Source organism: Zingiber officinale, chromosome 4B (assembly GCF_018446385.1).
Source record: "Zingiber officinale cultivar Zhangliang chromosome 4B, Zo_v1.1, whole genome shotgun sequence".
Classification (NCBI taxonomy): Eukaryota; Viridiplantae; Streptophyta; class Magnoliopsida; order Zingiberales; family Zingiberaceae; genus Zingiber; species Zingiber officinale.
In genome coordinates, this window is record NC_055993.1 from 83,647,659 (window position 1) to 83,669,273 (window position 21,615).

The 21,615-nt window shown below is 35.4% G+C and overlaps 2 protein-coding genes across 4 annotated transcripts; both read left to right on the plus strand.

Moving 5' to 3' along the window:
* The first annotated feature begins 405 nt into the window (after nt 1-405).
* On the plus strand, nt 406-4,974 carry LOC121975332 (heat stress transcription factor A-3-like). 3 transcript variants are annotated; one of them, XM_042526917.1, is made up of 4 exons: nt 809-946; nt 1,079-1,112; nt 1,349-1,460; nt 3,884-4,974. In XM_042526917.1, exons 2-4 carry the CDS (start codon nt 1,105-1,107, stop codon nt 4,868-4,870), a joined length of 1,107 nt encoding a protein of 368 aa, XP_042382851.1. In that variant the 5' UTR covers nt 809-946; nt 1,079-1,104; the 3' UTR covers nt 4,871-4,974. The 3 variants fall into 3 exon arrangements, with proteins under 3 accessions (XP_042382850.1, XP_042382851.1, XP_042382852.1); XM_042526918.1 differs by having other exon boundaries at nt 1,361-1,460; XM_042526916.1 differs by lacking the exons at nt 1,079-1,112; nt 1,349-1,460 and having other exon boundaries at nt 406-946.
* A 10,473-nt stretch (nt 4,975-15,447) lies between these two features.
* LOC121975333 (probable glucomannan 4-beta-mannosyltransferase 9) lies at nt 15,448-20,376 on the plus strand. Its single transcript, XM_042526919.1, has 10 exons — nt 15,448-15,585; nt 15,685-16,146; nt 16,240-16,338; nt 16,720-16,972; nt 18,344-18,454; nt 18,575-18,711; nt 18,945-19,058; nt 19,160-19,359; nt 19,468-19,656; nt 19,814-20,376. The coding sequence occupies exons 2-10, from the start codon at nt 15,832-15,834 to the stop codon at nt 19,974-19,976; spliced, it is 1,581 nt and encodes a 526-aa protein (XP_042382853.1). The 5' UTR covers nt 15,448-15,585; nt 15,685-15,831; the 3' UTR covers nt 19,977-20,376.
* Nucleotides 20,377-21,615: the final 1,239 nt, after the last annotated feature.

Below are 21,615 nucleotides of genomic sequence, written 5' to 3' on the forward strand. Positions count from 1 at the left end.
AAAATAAAACCCTCCATATAGCTTTCACTAATCCAATGCTCATACTATTCCATAGGTATATTTACGAGGTTAATGATTACTTGTTTATTCTAATAAAGCATTAGAAAGGTCTAATTTTATGAAGTAAGCTTTCATAAGAAATATACCTGGGAAATCAGCTTTCATATGGATGCTAGAGTACTTCAAATGCAGTAGGCTTCGATTAAGGTGCATGTTAACTGGCCATTTAATATTAAGTGTCTAGCACAGTTGATAAGAGCTTAGAAAATTATTATCAAGATTTTATAATTAAATTTTGTTTTATTTTATTAATTATATATCTATATATATATGGCGACTGTCCGCTTCCTTCGCTGCTAAGATACAGAACAAATATCTGCCGACCACGGCTGTCAGATCCGTGGCTCCCTTTGCAATTCTGCGTACGTGTCTTATAACGGTTGGTTCCCACGACGTGCCGTGCATTGAGTGGTATAGGCGATGATTTTTAATTGCGAGGAGTATATATATAAGGAGAGGGCCGACCAGTGAGCCCACTCCAACTCCATTCCCTCTTCCGAAATTCAATCTCCCTCCGATGGATTCTAGAAGCTCCACGTCTTCGGCTGCCGACGCCTCTCAGTCACCGCGCGCGTGGCCAAAGAAGGAACCTCGCAGCGACGACCCGTTCCCCTTGGTTTCTTTCTCCTTCCAATCGGGCGACGGAGGTGACGGCGGTGAGGAAATCCCTCAGCCTCTCGAGGCGCTGCGGACCGCCCCTATTCCTCCTTTCCTATCCAAGACCTATGAACTCGTCGACGACCCCGCCTTCGACGCCATCCTTTCCTGGTCCCCCGCCGGGCGGAGCTTCGTGGTGTGGGACCCCGTCGAGTTCGCCTGCACCGTCCTTCCCGGGCACTTCAAGCACAACAACTTCTCTAGCTTCGTCCGCCAGCTCAACACTTATGTGCGTATCGATTCATTTTTTTTTCTGTATTCTTTTATTCTCCTTGTATATTACTCCTCCTTTCCTGTTGTAAATTCTCCCCAAATGTGGTTCCTTTTGTATTCTTTTATGATGTGTATTGGTGCTGTGTAGATTGCGTGCTGCAGAGGGCTAATAAGATGACATTGTATCCTTCAATAGCAGAGGGATAATTAAGATTGCAATTATTCTTTTTAGTTTTTGGTGTTTTTTTTTCTGAAATGTTGTTTGTTTGAAACTGCAAAAGCAACTTGGTTCTTTCTTTTAGCACCCAGTTAGCGGGAACTTCAGTGGAATCTTAAATTAGGTTATATTGTAATCAATTGTCAACGGGCAAATAGTGTGTTCTCCACTTCCTGTAATCCTTATGTAGTACTTGATAAGACAATCAATCAGAAATTACATCTGTTACGGTGCCGACGCCAACGAGATTGAAATGTTAAGAGAGGCGCCAAAAATTGGCTGTAATTTGGAGTGTGGCGTATCTTCTCGTGAGGTAAACCTAAATACTTGCAATATAAGATTAGATTAACTGTTTATTTGTAGCTAGTGTTGTCATCTACTATGCTTGTGTTTTTTTTCGTTGAATGCTCACTCATCTTCAGAAACGGGGCTGATTCTGCAAAATGTGTCTTATCTTTTTTCGATCATTCAATGTTGTTTCAAATTTTCAATATCTAATACTTCTCTAGCTACTGCCGTAGTTATTTAAAAGCCTGTTCCTTCAGGTTTTTTCACATGGTCTATGAAAGATGATCTCTTTGATCTACTCTTCATGTAGAAGTAGCTGTTATTGGTTCGCCTTTTGATTGATTAAGGAGATACTATGAAGTCTCTCTTCTTATGACTCTCCCATAGTTTGAAAAGTTATCTGGTGAAGAAGTAAACAAGTCACTACTCACTTGTTAGATCTGAGGTAGTGACTAACTGTGGGTAATTTATCTGAAAGTGTTTAATCATAGAGAAATACAAGAGAAATAGAGTTTTTTTATGGAGATTGTAAGTTTTCAAAGTGCTTTATGATAGAACAATACAAGAGAAATAGAGGTTTTCATAGAGATTATAAGTTTTCTTCTCAAAAAATTGGTTATCCTGATCTTGCTGAGAGGTACTGAAGCTCTTTGAGGAGTAGCTCTTGCATATCCCTCAATTTAGTCAATTAACAAATATAAACTCGAAAGGGATATGATTGATGTGCCCTCTGAACCAAATTTACTTTGAAGGTTCAACTTCGAGACTAAGCAAACTATATTTAACAAACTTTTGGAATGGTTGACAATAGCCATGTCTCAGAAAGCATTGCAAATCATAATGAAAAACCTTTTTTTAGGCTTCTTAGATTCTCACTGGAATCAAATTTGAGCTTCTATGTTGGAGGGCATTACTAACACAAATGAGAGTATAAAAAAAAGTTTTGAGAATACAAAGATTTAATTCTCTGAAATGACATTGGGTTAATGTTCTGATGCAGAAATTGGAGATGTTGCCCTTGTCAGTGCTGATGATGTAATTGTTAAGTCTACATTTAATTGGAACAATGGAAGTATTACAGAAGTTTGTAAGACAAATAGTTAAGAATATGAGAAGATGCCTAATGGTGTAGTCTTTTAAGTGCTTGACTCAAGTAATTAATGAGGAAGAGTGAAACTTCTTTGACTATATAATTGAGTCAAATACCAAGTCGTTTATGGCCAACAATGTGGATTTGCCAATCTAAAGATCAGCAGCGACTGCTGATACTAAAGGTTGAAGTTCAGATTTGTATGCAACTTAGGACTAAAGAATATGCATTGAGAATATGATTTAATCATCTTAGCTGGATATCGGTTTCATGATCAGTACATAAATCCTAGTTCTTAGGTATGGGTAGTTGCTGCAAGTACCAACTCCAAGCAGTACTGACTTATGGTTGATACAAATAGTGAAAAATGATGTTAGGTCTGACTGCAAATTCCAGAAAGTGGAGACAAATCTCTTACATTAGAATGTGATTTCAATGAATCAGAATGTGATTTCTCCATATCGTACAGGCAACCATTAGTCTGATGGTCAAGGCATGTAGATTCTACAACTCATATACTTTACCTTTGAAATCTCAATTTCACTTCTTTTGACACTGTAATCTCATCCTTTTCATCTTGACAATCTCTTTCTCTCTTACCAATATTCCTGCACAAAAAATAGTGTTCTCTCTTCTGTTCACAATCTGTGTGGTGTATTAGTTCTAGAATATTGCTAATAAGTAAGCTCTTCATAGTGACAAGAGACCATTCTCTAACAATGGTTATAAATTTGCATAATTGGTTAAGGGAAACATTATTTTACATAACATCTAAGACTAAATATATGGTATTACTTGGAATACAAAAGCTTGGCAAGTGTGTGTATGTAACTGTCTGATACAACTACTTCAAAATTTGTTTACTCATATCAATGAGGGTGTGGTATAGTGAGTTTAGTGTGGGTCTCTGAGTGTGAGGAGTAGATGAAGACTCCCAACATAGAAATCTCTGTATGACTTCCAAAAACATGTTTAAGTAGTGCTCCTACCCATGGACTTGTGAATGTGTATAGGCTTCTGTTATTTCTACAGCAAAAACATGTTAGTGTGGATGTGATTTTTACCGCATTTTTTTACTAAATTATTCCAGAAAATCACTTCACGAAAGTGGATCGAAAACATGATTTGATGAGTAAGCCAACTTGTTAGTTTTGAGGTAAACCAGATTCTTTGTTGTGTCCGATTGATACTATTAGAAAGAATTGTTGTCTGCATTATTTTCTAAAGAATTTGAATCACTTTGGTCAATAAGTCAGTTCTGTCCTATTTTATTTGCACACAGTATCAAGTTCTTGTTAGGTTTAAATGCTAGTATCTTAAACCCGATGTTAATTCATCTTGTTGGGTTTTTTCTTCAGGGTTTCCACAAGATTGATGCTGATAGATGGGAGTTTGCGAATGAATCCTTTACGAAAGGAAAGAAATATTTGTTAAGAAACATAAACAGGCGTAGGTCGTATCCAGCACACCATTTGCATATTCAAATAGGTTCATCAATGGAAATGGCGAAGAAGGATAGATTGGTCGGTGAAATTGACATGCTCAGGAATGATAAGAGAGCACTGCTGCAAGAGATTGCGAGTTTGCAGAATGAAAATCGAACTACAATTCAACTGATGAATTCGGTGAATCAGAGAGTGCAATCAGCAGAGACGAGGCAGAAACAGATGATCTCCTTCTTAGCACATTCGCTCTTCAAGGAACACAATGACAATGGTACCGCGTCTTCAAGGGCAAGAAGAAAGTTCCTTAAGCACACTCGCTCCAGCAGCACCGCTTCAATTGGATTCATGGATTCGGGCGCAAGCAATAGGCATTGCACTGCAGATGCTTCATCGTCTCCTCCTACATTGGACAGCACTGAAGAACATGTGCTGAGCAAAGAAAATCCTGATAATATTTTGTCCGGTTCGATTGAAAAACTTGAACTTCATGCAAGCGAGAAAAGTCTTACTGATTGCCTGGATCAAGTTCAAGACGACACATTAGCTCCATTTTTTCTTGATACCAACATAGTAGTGCCTTCAAATCCTGATACCGCCATCGCAAGTGTTTCTGACCATCTTTTTGCATTCACTGAAGGAGATCTTCCAGTTTCGAATGCCATTATTGACCAAGAAGAAGTGTGGAAAGCAATCACTGAAGCTGGACCAAGATCATTGGGTTATGGAGGCGGCGAAGCGTGGTATGACACTGATCAAGATTCCAACATGTTTGATACTGCCACTCGATTCGACGAGCCCTGGGATCTTGATTTACAGAATTTCAATCAGGGATTTGGCGACGGAAACATTGTCGGCTTTGTAGATCGATTGGCAGCATCAAAAGATGACACTTATATATGACCCTTGTTGCTCCACCATATGATTAGTATGGATGGTCATGTTATTTTCGTTGTTCATGTGAAACAATGCTTTGTCTTTTTTTATTTCTCCCTTCATTTGATTAATTCTCGGCATGATATTTTTTTGTAGTAAGTTTGTACTTTGTAGATAGGGATGTAAACAAGTCGAGCCGAGTCAAGTTTTGAGGTGTTCAAGCTTGTTTGATAAGATAACTAAGCCGAGCTGAACTTAAAATGAACTAAACTTTTGAAATGAGTGTTCAAGCTTGGTTTGGTTTATTTTTTATGAGCTTGAGCTTGTTTGAAACTTGGCTTGAGCTTGGTTCGTTTAAATGTTATCAAGCTCTCAATTCAAGCTTGGCTTGAGCTTGGTTCGAGCTTGGCTTGAGTTTGGTTCATTTAGATATTATCAAGCTCTCAATTCAAGATTGTTTGAAATTTTTAATTATTTGATTGATAATTTAAATTTATTTATTTATTTTATTTAGGATATTGAAAATAATTTTATTAATAAATATGGTTCGTGAACATTGTTCATGAACGTTAACTAGCTGAACACATATGTGTTCAAGCTTGTTTATTTAATTAATCTTATGTATATTGAACGAACACAAACAAGTTCTTATCAAGCTGAACATTAAACTTGTTCACGAACGCTTGGTTCATTTATAGCCCTATTTGTAGAGCCAACTTTTCTCGAGTATTGGAAAAAAGAATATCTGACGAATCGTGTCTAAAACTCGAAGATTGTGTGCGACTAAACTTCGACAATTGATGATGTTTGACTTGTTTTTGCAAATTTAGTTATACGGAGGCTCGATTAGGATCAATTAAATTGAATAACTGGTTAAAGTAAATAAATAAATTTGAATATATATGTATTTAAATTTATCAATTGTATCAATAAAGTTTTTATTAAATTTATAAATAAGAAGGAAGTTTTAAAACAAAATAGACTTTGTCGTATGCACTAACGTCGCATAGAAAATTAGACCTTGAGAAACAAAAGAGCGTTGTTACATGCATAATCCACGCGTGCAAATCGACCCATTGCTCGCCATTAATTGAGGAGCGGATTACATTAACTGAGACTCATGACTCATCGCCTTGACTACCTTTTTCTAATTAATTAATTAATTAATTTGTTAACATTTTTTGTAACTAAATATAAATTAAAATAAGTAGAATACGACTCCTCGTCTTCACGCATCGCTCCACGCAGGAGGAACACAAAAAGACAGCGAGATTGGCTGCAAGGCGCCGCGCCGCGCCGCCAAAAGGTAGGCAAAGCGCCGTGTTTTCAACTCCGAAAAATGCGGTTTTTAATTAGCGACTCGATTTATTTATTTTCAAGTTGGATTTTGTTAGACGTTAATCATGACGGAAATCCGGAACGAGAATGCGATTTTTGGGGTGAAGTATTATTATTATATAAAACTAAATTTATGACTTTGCTAAAATTTTAAAAATCTTTGGTTTACTTATCGAATATTATTATTATTATTATTTTATAACATAATTGTTAAGATTGTGTAGTATTATCCAACCACATCAACAAGTTTCACTACTACTCATTTCAAGTAGGATAGGAAGTTAGTTAGTATATAATAGTGGTGTCACCATTTCAATCCTTATCCCTTGTATGTGATATTATTGTTAATCAAAAATTCCTTATAATTTACTGTATCTAGTCAGGAGGTTGGCGATACTGAACGGATGAATGTTATAATCATTTGCCATAGCTATTATTCATTTCAAGTTTCATGGATTAACACAGTCGGTATTTACATGGATGATTACTCTAATAAATCTTAAGGTTAATTTCCAACAATACAAAATGTCTTGTGCATAATTTTCTCATTGCAAAGGGTCATTATATGTACTAGGACAAATACTTTTATAATTTAACTTCTTCTAAAAAGTATCTGACCTTCTTTGAGGGCCGCTAAAATGACGAATCCATCTTTTACTCCAATTATTATTCCGTTCAATCCAAATTTTATTTGAGTATTTTAAAATTTAGATATGTTAAATAAGTAATCATGAGATTCACTGTTCAGTAGATACAAAATTTTGAAAGTAATCCATCTCTATAATATTCTAATTTTGATTCTCTTGTATGCTCGTAAGTATTTTACCACTCAACTGCACTCTTGGGGGTTACTTATTGATATTTATTAGTAATTATTATTAATTGTTAAATTGAATTAAATATCGTATTCCTTATTAAATTTATATATGTTGTTTTTTATAAGTAAAAAATAGTATTTATCATAAATTTAAGAGTTCACAATATAAAAGAGGTTCATGTCTGATTTGAATACACTTCTAATATTTTGTATATATGAATTTGCACATCCCTATGAATCTTCTCACAATTCAATTCACCCTAATAAAAAAGCCTACTTTGAATTGTAATATTGTAAATCATAATTTAATATTGTAATTATTTAATGAATTATTACATCTTTATTAGATTAATATTGTAAATTTTAATTTAAATATGTTGGCTTGGTTTAGCTCGGATTTTTCTGGAGAATATGTAATTTACTCTTATAATTTATAAAATTACAACTTTGATACAAACCTTTAAGTCTTTTAGATTATTTGCAATCATTTCATTTATTTACCAACGATTATATATATTTATTCAAGTTATACTTAAGACCCTAAAAAAATATTTTTCCCTCTCTTGAATTACTTTTTAAATTTTAAATTAGCTTTTAAATTCAATTATATTTTTCATTATGATAATTACAAAATTTATTTAGTAAATTGAGTTTAATTTTTTTTTAAAAAAAAAAATTATTGCGTTTTCATCCTTTTCCTGTATCAATATCACTCAACAACGCACCGACAGAATGCCCAGCCAAAAGCGGGCATTGTTCGTGCGTTGTTTCTCCAGAACAACATGTTTATATTTAGAGCACTTATATCAATTTTTTTTTATTGTATCTAAAATTTAAAATAAATAATTTATTTTATTAAATTTATATAATTATTTTTAACTATATACTACATCAATTATTTTAAAAATTTTATTATCTTTAAGTTTTTATTATTTTTTTCTTTCTTATTTTTATTATTATATTTATAGAATGAGTGAAAAGAAAAAAATTAAAAAAATAAGTGAAAAGAGAAATTGAAAAAAATATTATTTTAGATGTTTATTTTTTAAATGTAAAAAATCAAAATATAAATTTAAAGAATAAATAGGTTAACATGGATATATAGGTACTTTTGATATTTAATTAGCAACCCACTTTAATTTTTGTCCTAATAATATTTTTTATAGAAAAAGGAAATTAAAAACGGAGAAGCAGTTTTTGTTATATATATATATATATATATATATATATATATATATGCTGCGGCGTCTTATGTACGATTTTGCTGTGGTACTTATCACGTCAGCGGCCTGGACTGATCAGGCTCCAACCTGATCGGTCTGTGGACCGATCAGGCCCTAGGCTAATCGGTCCCCAGACCGATCAACCAACTCTCTGTGAGAGTTGGCTTCGAAGCCTGATCGGTCTGTGGACCGATCAGGCTATAGGTGGATCGGTCCACAGACCGATCCCCTATCTTTTTTGTGTTGATTTTTAGGTGGATAGGTTGGAGGCTGATCGGTATGGGGACCGATCAGGAGACTCCCAGACCGATCAGGTTGGAGCATGATCGGTCCAGGGCGCTGACGTGGCAAGTACCGCAGCAAAACCGCACATAAGGCGCCACAGCATAATATTTCTCTCTCTCTCTCTCTCTCTCTCTCTCTCTCTATATATATATATATATATATATATATACATACAGAAGTGATATCCTGCGGGACTTAAGATGCGCGACTGTGCGCGCCTGCTTCGTTGGCGGATCGCGACGTCGACGCGGCATGCGGAGCCTATAGGCTGATCGGTCCACAGACCGATCAGAAGCCTCCCAGATCGATCAGGATATGTCCTGATCGGTCCACAGATCCTGATCGGTCCACGGACCGATTAGAATATGTCCTGATCGATCCACAGACCGATCAGAAGCCTCCCAGACCGATCAGGATATGTCCTGATCGGTCCAGAGGGCATGCCGCGTCGACGTCGCGCACAGTCGCGCATCTTAAGTCCCGCAGGATATCACTTCTGTGTGTATATATATATATATATATATATATTATGCTGCGGCGCCTTATGTGCGGTTTTGCTACGGTACTTGCCACGTCAGCGGCCTGGACCGATCAGACTCCAACCTGATTGGTCTGGGAGTCTCCTGATCGGTCTGTTGACCGATCAGGCCCTAGGCTGATCGGTCCCATCGGTCTGTGGACCGATCAGGCTATAGGTGGATCGGTCCACAGACCGATCCCCTACCTTTTTGTGTTGATTTTTAGGTGGATAGGTTGGAGGCTGATCGGTCTGGGGACCGATCAGCCTAGGGCCTGATCGATCCACAGACCGATCAGGAGACTCCCAGACCGATCAGGTTGGAGCCTGATCGGTCCAGGCCGCTGACGTGGCAAGTACCGCAGCAAAACCGCACATAAGGCGTCGTAGCATAATATTTCTATATATATATATATATATATATATATATAAATGATATGCTGCGGACAAAGCCGTGCGAACCGCTGCGGACTTGCCTTTCTGATCGGTCTGTAGACCGATCAGAAAATGATCGGTTCCCTGATCGGTCTGTAGACCGATCAGGAAGGCAAGTCCGCAGCGATCGGCTCGGCTTTGTCCGCAGCATATCATTTCTATATATATATATATATATATATATATATATAAATAAATAAATAAAGCGTGTATTTTCGAATTTCTTTAATTGATGCAATTGACTTTTTGTCTGATATATATATTTATTTATTTATTTATTATCTACCTCTATAACTTCTCATCCACCTAGGGTGGTCTTACGTTCCAACTTGAACTCTTAAAAAAATCCTAAATCTAAATTTAAACTTGATCAATCCGATTTATTTTAATTTGTCAATAATTTTTTACTTTTTATCTTAATATTTTTTTATTATTATACTAACATTCTACTATTTATATATATAAACTAATTTAATTTTTAAAATCTAAAAATATTAAATTCTAAATTCAAATCAACCAGGATTAATCCGAAATGAATTTGAACCTAATTAACTCATAACCCCAATCCGAATATGAAAATCTCAAATCTGAAGTTGATATTTTTTGATTCAACTCGGATTGGATTAGTTGATCGGATCCATTTTTAACACTCCCTACCTCCTCCTAAATATTTTTATCTATATAATTCTCACTTTTACTCATATATTTAAATCATAATTTAACATTCAACTTTATATAATATAAAAAATTTAATCAGCATTTTATAAAATTTTTCCATTCTGCATAGGATAATTTTACCATCATAAAAAAAATATCTAACAATCTTTATTTCACCTATTCCATAATCGATTGTATTCTATTTAAAATATTTCTCAATCTCTTTCTCTTTTATGAAAAATAAATAAATAAATATTAAAAATTTCTAATTACAGATTACTCGACACTTCCATTTTAAAAATAATAATAATAGAATAATTTAAATTATTTATGACCGTCAAGAGTGTTTGACGACTTGAGTAGGCTAACTATGTCAAATCATTTATCAATCATAAATTGCGTTAACCTTCTTAATGACTAATTAAGTCCTATAAAAAATTTCTATATGAGAAGCACTGATGGCGGATAATTAAGAAATTCAATATTTAGAAAAAAAAATCCTATAAATTTATCATAGTTGAAAATTGAACTATAAATACATAAGTGATAATCTAGATATCCTACCGTTATATTATAACCCGAGACTAAGTCACTTTATGCTTATGACCATGGAGGCATGAGATTCATCTTAAATTGATACTATTGTACTATTAGAATTTTATGATTTTTAATAAAAATATATAAAATTCGAGAGTTTTAATAAGGAGCACGCAAATATCATCCTATCCGTAATAAATATAATAAATAAAGAATAAACGTACGAGAATTCAAATTATTCAATTATTGTCGTATTTAACAACAATGAGGTAAACCCTCATAAACTCTCTTTTGGGTCCATCTATCAATTTAGCATCTTATTATATCTTTGGTTTTTTCGAGATGATATACATCTTATGTTATTTTTTGTAATTAATTTTTTAATTCTTAAATCTTAAATTCTATCTAAACTCTAAATTTTAAAGCACCAGATGGATAATATAGCAAAGTCTTATATTCTTACTCTCTTTAACATGATTAAAAAAAAAACTGAATTATACTAAAAATAAAGGTAAACTAACCACGAGCTCGTTGAAGGTTTCATGCGAATCATAAAAGAAGAGTGAACTATCCCGAAAGATAAGTATATTTTTCTTAAAACTTTCGACTTGATTAAGATAAATATTTTAATAAAAACAAAGTTAACATAATACGAGATAAAAGTATTTATTATCAATCTAAGGTAAATAAAGTTCAACTAATCAACTCATTCTTTGATACAAATCAAAATCGGAGAAAACTCGTATAGAACTTTAAAAACATAGACTTTGAAAAATAGAGTGAAATATCCCGAATGCATAAAGACTACGTTTGGTAGGGTACAATCTATCTTGTAATGTAATCATGATTACATTACAAGGTTGATTTTTTTGTTTGGTTTAATTTTAAATTTGTAATGTAATATAATCTTAATTACAAAAGATATTGAAGTTTTGTAATCTGGATTACAAAATAAATATTATGTAATTCAATTACATTATGAGGTCATCATTTAACCAAAATTTAAATGTCGAATATATCCTTAGTCCACCGCGCCCGTCGTCGCTCGCCGCCACTCGCGGTCGCCGGCGACCACCACCGGCTGTCGCCACCGGCAGCCGCTGCCGCCCGCCGCTGACGACCACCGCCGCACACCGCCGCCACCGCCGCCCGCAACCACCACCGCCCGCCGGCGACCACCATCGCTCGCCATCGCCACCTCTGGCCGCCGCCGCCGACGGTTGTCGTTGTCGTCGGTTGCCGGTGGGCGACGACGATCAGTGGTTGCTAACGGTGGAGGAGGCCAACGGCGGCAGCCACTGGTTGCCGTAAGCTCCGGCAGAGGTGCAGCGGCCATCAGTAGAGGCCGCAGGATATTTTTGTCATTTTATAATATTGCAAATTATATTGCTTATAAAAAATAATAGACACCAAACAAAAGAATATAATCACCCTTGTAATCAAATATTACATACATTACATTACCAAATGTAGTAATGTAATCAAGATTACATTACATTACATTACAAATTTGATTACATTACAAGCTACATTACATTACACCCAACCAAATATAGCCAAAGTGTTTTACAAATGAAGAAAATCAGGACTCTATTATAGTTCACTGGTCGAAACTAGTCATTTGCTGATGTGGCGCGGTTCGAGCGCTCAGATCCTCTCCGGGCACCCCTCGCGAGCCAAATTCTTTCTCCATGCAATGGCTATGTAACGGTAAAGGGATAAGAATTTATCCATTCTCGGGCGCCAAGATATGCTCCGGGCGCTCGGACCTCTGTTCTTAAACTTGACTTAATTGACCCTAGTGTTGGGGTTGCAAGGTTGTAAACATAGTCCCACATTGAAAACACATGGAAAAAGATCATGGGTTTATAAAAGAAAGATATCTCCATTGGCATGAGACCTTTTGGGTAGAGCCCAAGAGCAACCATAAGGGTTTAGGTCCAAAGTGGACAATATCATGGTATTGTGGAGATATCTAAATTCTTTTCGATCCAACAATTGGTATGACTGTGCACAAGAGCTATGGTCTGATTGAGTCATGTGGGTACAATATTGACCTCGAACAAAGAAAGTGGGGGCTCCTATGTTCGGATCAAGAGGACCAGACACCAGTCAGGAAGTCCTAGTTGCGACTAGGTAAGGAAGTCCTAGTAGGTCAGGTGGACCGAGGGGCAGGAAGACCTGGTGGGTCGAGGATCGGACGTGGGAAGCCTATGGTCCTTTGTTTGAGGGGGGGATTGTTGGGGTTGCAAGGTTGTAAATATAGTCCCATATTAGAAACACATGGGAAAGATCAAAAGTGGACAATATCATGCAATTGTGGAGATATCTAAATTCTTTTCGATCCAACACCTAGTTCTTATGTTCTTAAACTTTTATATGCTTACACATAATGACCAAATATATAGGATCTAACTTGACTTAATTGACTATATCAAAATCAACACGAAATATTTACACTCGCGACCAAACTCACTATAAGCTAACCACCCCAATATCGAGCTCGGGACCAAAAGCTCACTACCCTCTCCTGTACACTTCTTCATAAAATTTTGAACTGAACTATTTTTTTCTCTTCTCTCCGGCTCTCCCTCGTGTCCGACTTGACTCAATGAGAAGAACCAGCGGACCCATTCGATGTGCCGACACGAGCTACATGTTGATTTGCTTTGACTTAATTTTTCTGGGATGCAGCCGAATGGATTGACTAGAGCTTCGCCCACACTGAAAAACACTCAAAACAAAATAAATAAATAAATAAATATAAAAAAATGTCAAATTGCCCAGAAAGGAACGCGCCATGATTTGCGCCGGGAAGTGTCTTCCATTTGAAGTATTTACAAACAAAGTATTTTATCCTATTTTTTATTTTAACATAATAACTATTTATAATTATAATTTAAATCAAAATTATTATTATTATTATTATTATAATAGTATTTAAAAAAAAGAGAAGCCTTGATATAATGTAAAATTATTATTTTACAATTAAAAGATCACAATTCAAATATTAGAAATAATCTCTTAGATCCCACGGAAATTTCATATATCATATTGTTCTTTTAGAAGGGGAATATTAGCACAGCCACAAAGTAAAGTATTTAAATAAAAAATAGGATGAGATACTTTTCAATATTTTTCATTATGGAATATTGGAGTGCCCAAATTGTCAAGTTTGAATTATGAATAATTAAAATTTATTTACCAAAAATAGATGATAAGCGGTCCATTCATCTAAAATATATTACACTAATTGATGAAGGGGCTCATTAAAATTGTATTTTTTTTTAAAAAAACTCACTTAACTTTCATATTTTTCAAAAAGCGTAATTACCTTTTCTTTTAATCCTTACTGTCCATAATTATGGCACTGTATTCAAAGAATAACACCATATTATAAGCTGGATTTTTAAAAAACATTAATAGAAGGAGTAAAATAGAAAATAAATATGCCTTAAAAAAATTCACATTTTAAAGTACACAGTAAGTTGTCATATATATTATTATGCATTACAGCTTGATAATTTTATAGTCGTTGAACCTACTGCTAGTTGTCAATTAGCTACTATGGAATTCTTATTAAATATTCCAGGGGTAAAATTAATAAATTTTTTTATGGAATGGATTGAGAGCTACTAATATTTTCAATTTTAGTTTAAATTAATTATTTTGATATTGTTTTGAAAAATATTTAAAAAACAGTTTAATTATGCTATGAAAATTATTGACTCCTTTGAGAGAAGATTGAATTAACTTCCTTACTATTAAAAATTATTTTTTATTTATAGCTTTATTTTCTCATCATATTAAAAAGACTTTAATCCTTTAATTCTTCAAATAAATTTAGTATTTTTGCTGGAGATTTGATTTCTTCCAACTATAAAAAAAATCATTTTCTATCCTATTATTTATTTATTTATTTATATTAAATATGAGATTAAATCAGAGAAAATAATATCAATTAAATAGAAAAAATAATATCTTATTTCCTCTTCTTCTCATTACATGTTTTAAAAATTAAAACAAAATAGAAAAATATACTAGAGAAAAATTAATGTTTTAACTTCTTCCTTTATTTTCTTTCTCGTTTTGGTATAATAATTACAAGTATTTATTTATAATTAATTTTCAAAGCTAAATTTTATTGATATCGGGGAACTACATGTATTTTTATAATAATTAATGGTAAATTATTTTAGACCAAATAACTTGTTTTTTTTAATCATTTTATTCGAATCAGAAATAAAATGGTTTAATGTGCTCATATTTATTTTTTGAAAATTTATGGAAAGTTATTCAAATAATTTAGTTGGCATTAAAAATAGGACAAAAGTAATAAAAGCACCTCTATTGTATAATTTTTTATTTGACTTACTTTAGGGTTTAGACCGTAATTGTACCTAAGTTATTATCGGGATGACTGTTTTTGCTTAAAAAAAATAAAAATGACCACTTTGATAATTTAGAACAAATGAGGGTCATTATGATTTTTTTACCATTTTAAAAAAACTTCTGAAATATTTGGAAATAGAATTTTAAGCAAGACTATAATTACGAGAAGAAATACTTGTTAAAAATTATGGTAAAAAAAAAGAAATATAATTTTATTTTGGTAAAAATATTGGAACGAGGGCCAGAAAGTTGTAACAAATTTAAGATTATGTACTAGAATTTTGGTGCAATATTAATTTCTTTTATTTCAGTATTATTATTTTTTAAATCTATTAATTAATTTACATGTGGAGTTAGACAAAGCGTTTATTTAAGGGCAGTGCTCAGAACCCTTGTGGCACACGCCGGGGTTTCTCTCCCTCCCTCCCTCCCTCCCTCCCTCGGCTATCACTGAGCTTGCATTGCTCAGGGAGAAGGCGAAGAGCGAGGAACGAGGTCGGGGATCGATAGATCGCGCTCCGTTGTCTCTTCTCCGCATCTGGTGAGTTCTGCTTCCTCTTCCGTTTGCGCTATTGGTTTTGGTGGGTTTTGTAAAAGGAAAAGGAGGTCCTTTTTCGCTCATTAATGGTGTGTGGAGCAGGTGACGGAGAGTGGGAATTTTCTACCTGAACAACGAGTTCGTGCCCCCTCTCTGTCTCCGATCTCGCTTCTGTCCTGCTCCGACCCTTTTGCTGCATTTTGGGATTTTTAGCCCTGTTGCACGAAAACCCCTTTTTTCGAGGTCCAGATGGATAGGGTTTCCACGGCGTCGATGTTCCCGGGCGTGATCCAGGCGCGGGATCAGACGTGGACGGCGTGGCAGCAGGTGAAGGCGCCGGTGGTCGTGCCGCTGCTGCAGCTGGCGGTGTACATCTGCCTGAGCCTGTCGGTGATGCTCTTCGTCGAGAAGGTCTACATGGCCGTCGTTATCAGCGCCGTCCGACTCCTCGGCCGGAAGCCGGAAAAGCGATACAAGTGGGAGTTGATGAGCGACGACGCCGAGCTCGGCACTTCCGCCTATCCCATGGTGCTCATCCAAATCCCAATGTATAACGAGAAAGAGGTCCGCCGTCGGTCGCCTAGGATTCCCGCCCTAAATTTCCGCCGTTACTTCCCAACGCGCACTTCTTGAATCTCGTTGATTTTTTTTTTTCAGGTCTACCAGCTCTCGATCGGAGCGGCCTGCGGACTCTCGTGGCCTTCGGATCGCATCATCATCCAAGTGCTCGACGATTCCACGGATGAGTCCATTAAGGTACGAGATCAAATTAATATTACAAAATTCCTTTTTTATTCCCTAAAAATTACCAGATCTATCCAATAACAAAGCGACGTGTATTTTTTTTTTGAAACACTTCTGTAATTATTTTCCCTCTTTGCGAATAAAAACGCATCTCTCTGGCTAATTTGACCTTTTCCTGTTTATTGGCAATTGGCGCCGACAATCACTGGCGAAAAAAACATTTCTTTTCAGGGATTTTGGATTTTGCTTCTACTTGAAATTCATCCTCAATTTACTTTCTCTGGTTACTTTTCCTACTGTAATTTGTAAACTCTAATAAAAATAAAATTTGCAACTTTGGCATGAATTTGCAATGGATCTGACAGCATTTCGGATAATTGGTTGAAATGGCAGGAGCTGGTGCAGATCGAGTGCCGGAAGTGGGCGAACAAAGGGGTGAACATAAAGTACGCGATCCGAGACGACAGGGTGGGTTACAAGGCGGGCGCGCTCCGGCACGGGCTCACGCATAACTACGTCAAGGAGTGTGAGTACGTCGCCATCTTCGACGCCGACTTCCAGCCGGAGCCCGACTTCCTCCTCCGCACCATCCCTTTCCTCATCCACAACCCCAAGGTCGCCCTCGTCCAGGGCCGCTGGACCTTCGGTACAACCCCTTCACTCCTGTCTTGTCCTTCAACAAAAAAGTAATCTTTTTTCAACACATAAGAAAATCACTCTTACCTGGTGAAGCCAAAAAAGAGTTATTTGTCTGAAAGATTAACTTACGGAAGTTTAAATTGTTCCAGAAAAGTTTGGTCAGATTTTCTCGTTTCAGTGAAAACACTGGTGTTTTACTGTATGAGGAGAAGAAACTAAGTACATATTTGTATCTTATAGCCTATAAGACACATGGAGCCGGGTTGGGAAGTGGTCCCTTTGAGGTAGTCAATTATACGAGAGGCAGAGTAGCTCGGAGTCAGATCAAGCAACTGTGTCGGTGATCTTACCTATTATGATTGTGATTATTATTATTATGATGTGGAGCAGACAGTCATGGATGTGGCAGGCTTATTCACAGTGGTCCAGTGGTTCCCACTGGATTATGCTGCTCCATTGGCTAACAAATAGAAACAAATTTTCACAAATTCTGAACCTTTCTTCTTCTTCTATTTTTGTTTACACGAGTATTTCTGATTAGAAAGGGTGGTAGAGGCATTTGCTGTTAAAGACATATGATGCATAAGGACCTACAAAGTAGAGCATAAGCCCCACATAATAGACTTAGTTGGTGAGATGCATACCTTTGTTTTTGGGGTCTGATCAAGTGCTCATTTCATGCTTTGATTTGATCACTATCATTGTCACATAAGATTGGTTCACAATTAAAACACTTATTAGGCCATCATAGTACATTGATGCATATGCTTTCAAAGGTCCACATATCCAAGATCACATGAAAAAAGTTGTAAAACACACTTCAAAGGGTGGTGTTAACATAGTTAGAATTCTATTTTACTACTAAGACAGGGTAAAAGATTCTAGTACTGCGAGATACTGACACATCACGTGCCTGTATTTCCGGCGACAGCAGCTTGTGATTAATAAATTCTTCAGTATCTGTTCCTTCCTCTCAAATTTGTCGTTTCTTGTTCAGATTTCCTTACATTACTTTTACTTGCTCTTCTCCTCCTAGTGAGCAGCTAGATAACAACTGCCTTCTGATTCCCGCAGCTTTAGATAGGAAGGTTAACGAAGAAACAATCCAACCTATCTTTTCGCTTTGGTACTGCCGAAATCACCTTTAAGTTTCACCTTCCCTCCTGGCTCCTCTTACAGCTTTTCCTATGTACAACGTATACTCACTGCTACCTCATCTTAACTAATCGTCTCGTGCCACCGACACTGTATTTTACTCCCTCCATTCTTCTTTTCTCAATTTTATTCATCTAATCTAGTCTACATCAAACACGGCATCATGCCCCCACATCCAGAAAAATGCAATTATTTTAATAGTGCATTGCTTAATTTACTGCAGTCAATGCGAATGAAAATATGATGACAAGGATGCAGGAGATGTCTTTGGATTACCACTTCTTTGTTGAACAGCAAGTGGGATCCTCCACCTATGGCTTCTTTGGCTTCAATGGTTAGTTCTAAACGCACCTGGAATTGATTAAAATTGTGAAATAAGCTAAGAGAGAGGATTAGAGATCATGCTCAAGTGGTAAAGGTTTGTTCCATAGGCTTGAGCAGATTTTTTCTACAGGAACTGCAGGGGTGTGGCGGATGTCAGCTATCCATGAGGCAGGAGGTTGGAAGGACCGAACGACTGTAGAGGACATGGATTTATCTATTCGAGCAAGCCTCAAGGGATGGAAATATATATTCCTTAAAGACCTCGAGGTATATACATTAACTATTGAGATTAGTTAGTAAAATTTGAATGAGATAGTAAGCATGAACTAAATCACATATTTAATATTGATGCACTTTGAATGTTGCATTAACAACTGGACGATGCCAGAAGAAAGATGCGGATACTGTTGCTTTCACGTGATTAAACCAATTTGCTAACACGAACTTGGTAAATATAATATTTAGATGATATCTTAATCCGTTTTATTTAACATGTGAAGGTCAAAAGTGAACTACCAAGTACCTTCAAGGCCTTCCGCCATCAGCAACACAGATGGTCCTGTGGCCCAGCAAACTTGTTCAGGAAAATGTTGTTGGAGATCTGCAAGAATAAGGTCAGTTGCCTTTCAATATTGCTATTGAAAAATACTTAATGTTCTACAAATTTTGACCAAAAATAAATAAATGAATAAATAATGTCTCTCTCTGAATACAGAAAGTGACTCTCTGGACAAAGATCTACGTTATATACAGCTTTTTCTTCATCCGGAAGATTGTAGGTCATATTGTGACCTTCATATTTTACTGCATTGTTATCCCCATGACTGTCTTTGTTCCCGAAGTACAAATACCAAAGTGGGGCTTAGTGTACATTCCTTCAGTCATTACACTGCTGAATTCTGTTGGAACACCAAGGTATGAGAACTCAAGGAATTATACATCTTCACTATACTATTTTGAAGACACAATTTGTCATCTCTTTGGCTAAATCATAAAGTTCCATCACTCGATGGATCCTCGCAGGTCTTTTCACTTGCTGATGTTCTGGGTCCTTTTTGAGAACGTCATGTCTCTGCATAGAACAAAAGCAACCTTAAGTGGCCTCCTGGAAGCAGGAGGAAGAGTCAACGAATGGGTGGTTACTGAGAAGCTAGGGGATATAATGAAAAAATCTAAAGCATCTAAGAAGCCACGGCTTAGAATTGGTGACAGGTAATCACAATTCATCTATTCCCTGCTGTTTTCACTCACTGATCAAATTCTTAAAAAAAAAAAATCTTAGGAGAGAAGGTTACAATAACATTTCGAGGACAATCTTCATTTGAATAACATTACATTGACATGTTCCTTCTCTTGCCCTCAATGACAGATTACATCTAATGGAGCTATGTACTGGAATCTACCTCTTCTTCTGTGGGTGCTATGACCTGGCCAATGGGAAAAATCATTACTACATCTACCTCTATCTTCAAGCAATCGCTTTCATAATCGTCGGATTTGGCTACGTTGGCACTTTCGTTCCACAATACTGATGGCGACAAAACTCGATATACTACCGACTGCTTTCATATACATCATGTCAGTATTACTGGGTTTGCATCAGCTCAAGCAACTGTCTGGAACTATTCATTTAAGAAACGAACCATTTTTCATCATCCATGAGGGCATACATCTATCTAATAGGAGCCTTGTGTGAATAGTGAGACAGTATAAAAATAATGGCCTACCAAATGGTAATAGATAGAAGAATGCATAGAAGCTATGGCCAACTTCAGTAGAGAGAAGATTTAGCTTAGTGAGGTGTGGAAGTAAGCAATTTTAGATTATTTATGATTATTGAATTTCCCTTATATTCCTTTGCAAATGTTGAATCCAGAACAATCCAATAAAAAAAAAAATCAACTAGCATTGAAGTGTTTTGTTATCCTCAAATATGGAGATGCTGTAATACTTTTTACAAGATAGTATTCTCTCACAAATGAAGTCCCTTGTGTTTCAATGTTTTTTTCTTCGTTTTTATCATCATTGAATTAAGACAAAGATAGCTCTCAATGTAAAATTTCAAGGTTGACAAAATTCCAAGGAAGGATTAAGTCATATTGAATCTATGTTATTTTCACAATTCAAATATGCAACTTTTAAGTCACATATAGTAACTTTATCAATTGATCATATTGTTTTTTAATATATTTAATTTGTATTACTTCAAATACACCTTATATATAGTCCTATATTTTTTTTATTGGGTGAAAATATTTTACTGTGTATTGTAATTAGATGTTTGAGTTGGTCAGTTAAGTTGATTATCACAAAGATTTTGGAATTGAATCTTAGGGTTGGTGGGGCATAAATTTCTATTAATCCGTATAAACTCACCTCATCTACCACTTATCTTTTCATTAATCATGATTTATCTCTTTCGTATTAATTTTGAAATAGACTAGCGAGGAATGAACATATTCATCCCTTGCCACACGATGCAAGGGGAAATAAGCTAAAACTAATCTTTGGATGCCAGGGCCATCAACTAAGCTGTGGACTCGATGATTATGGAGTTTGATCGTTAAACAAAGGTTTAAAATTCACTCATGGCATAGTTTCCTTTTTTTTTTAACAAAAAAAGTAATTAATTGTTTAATTGTTTTTATGCTCTGGTTACTTTGGGAATATTCTCGGATAGTTTTACAAATTATTTTAGATATAAAATGTAAAGGCAATTGCATAATTATTTTTATATAATTTTTATTCTTTGAAAATGCTTTATTCTAAATGACCTTAGGATCTTTGTTTCCTAAAATGCCTTTATTATCATTATTTTAGAATTCAATTAAGTTTCAATTAGATATTAGCTGATAATATTTAAAAATTAGTTAAAACATATACTATAATTAATATTTAAAATTAATTATAAGATAATTAAAAATTATTATATTGGGCCTTAGGGTTTTATGATATTCTTAGTGATGAATGTCAATTCGGATGGATCGGATCGGATTAATTTTTTTTTATAAATAATTCAATCTGATTTAGGTCCGAAACTAAATGCAATATGAAATTCTTTAATCCTAATTTGAGCTATATAATCTGATTCAAAATATTTTTTTTAATCCTCGGAATACACGTAAATCACCCCCATTAAGGTCGAGCACGCACCCACACCCATTAAATGCT

What these genes read in the sequence shown, in the direction of transcription:
- LOC121975332 (XM_042526916.1), top strand. Translation starts at nt 578, where the DNA reads ATGGATTCTAGAAGCTCCACGTCTTCGGCTGCCGACGCCTCTCAGTCA. An exon ending in TCCGCCAGCTCAACACTTAT is followed by an intron (nt 947 to 3,883) that starts GTGCGTATCGAT and finishes TTTTTTCTTCAG; the next exon opens with GGTTTCCACAAGATTGATGC.
- LOC121975333 (XM_042526919.1), top strand. Translation starts at nt 15,832, where the DNA reads ATGGATAGGGTTTCCACGGCGTCGATGTTCCCGGGCGTGATCCAGGCG. An exon ending in CCACGGATGAGTCCATTAAG is followed by an intron (nt 16,339 to 16,719) that starts GTACGAGATCAA and finishes TTGAAATGGCAG; the next exon opens with GAGCTGGTGCAGATCGAGTG. An exon ending in AATTCTGTTGGAACACCAAG is followed by an intron (nt 19,360 to 19,467) that starts GTATGAGAACTC and finishes GGATCCTCGCAG; the next exon opens with GTCTTTTCACTTGCTGATGT.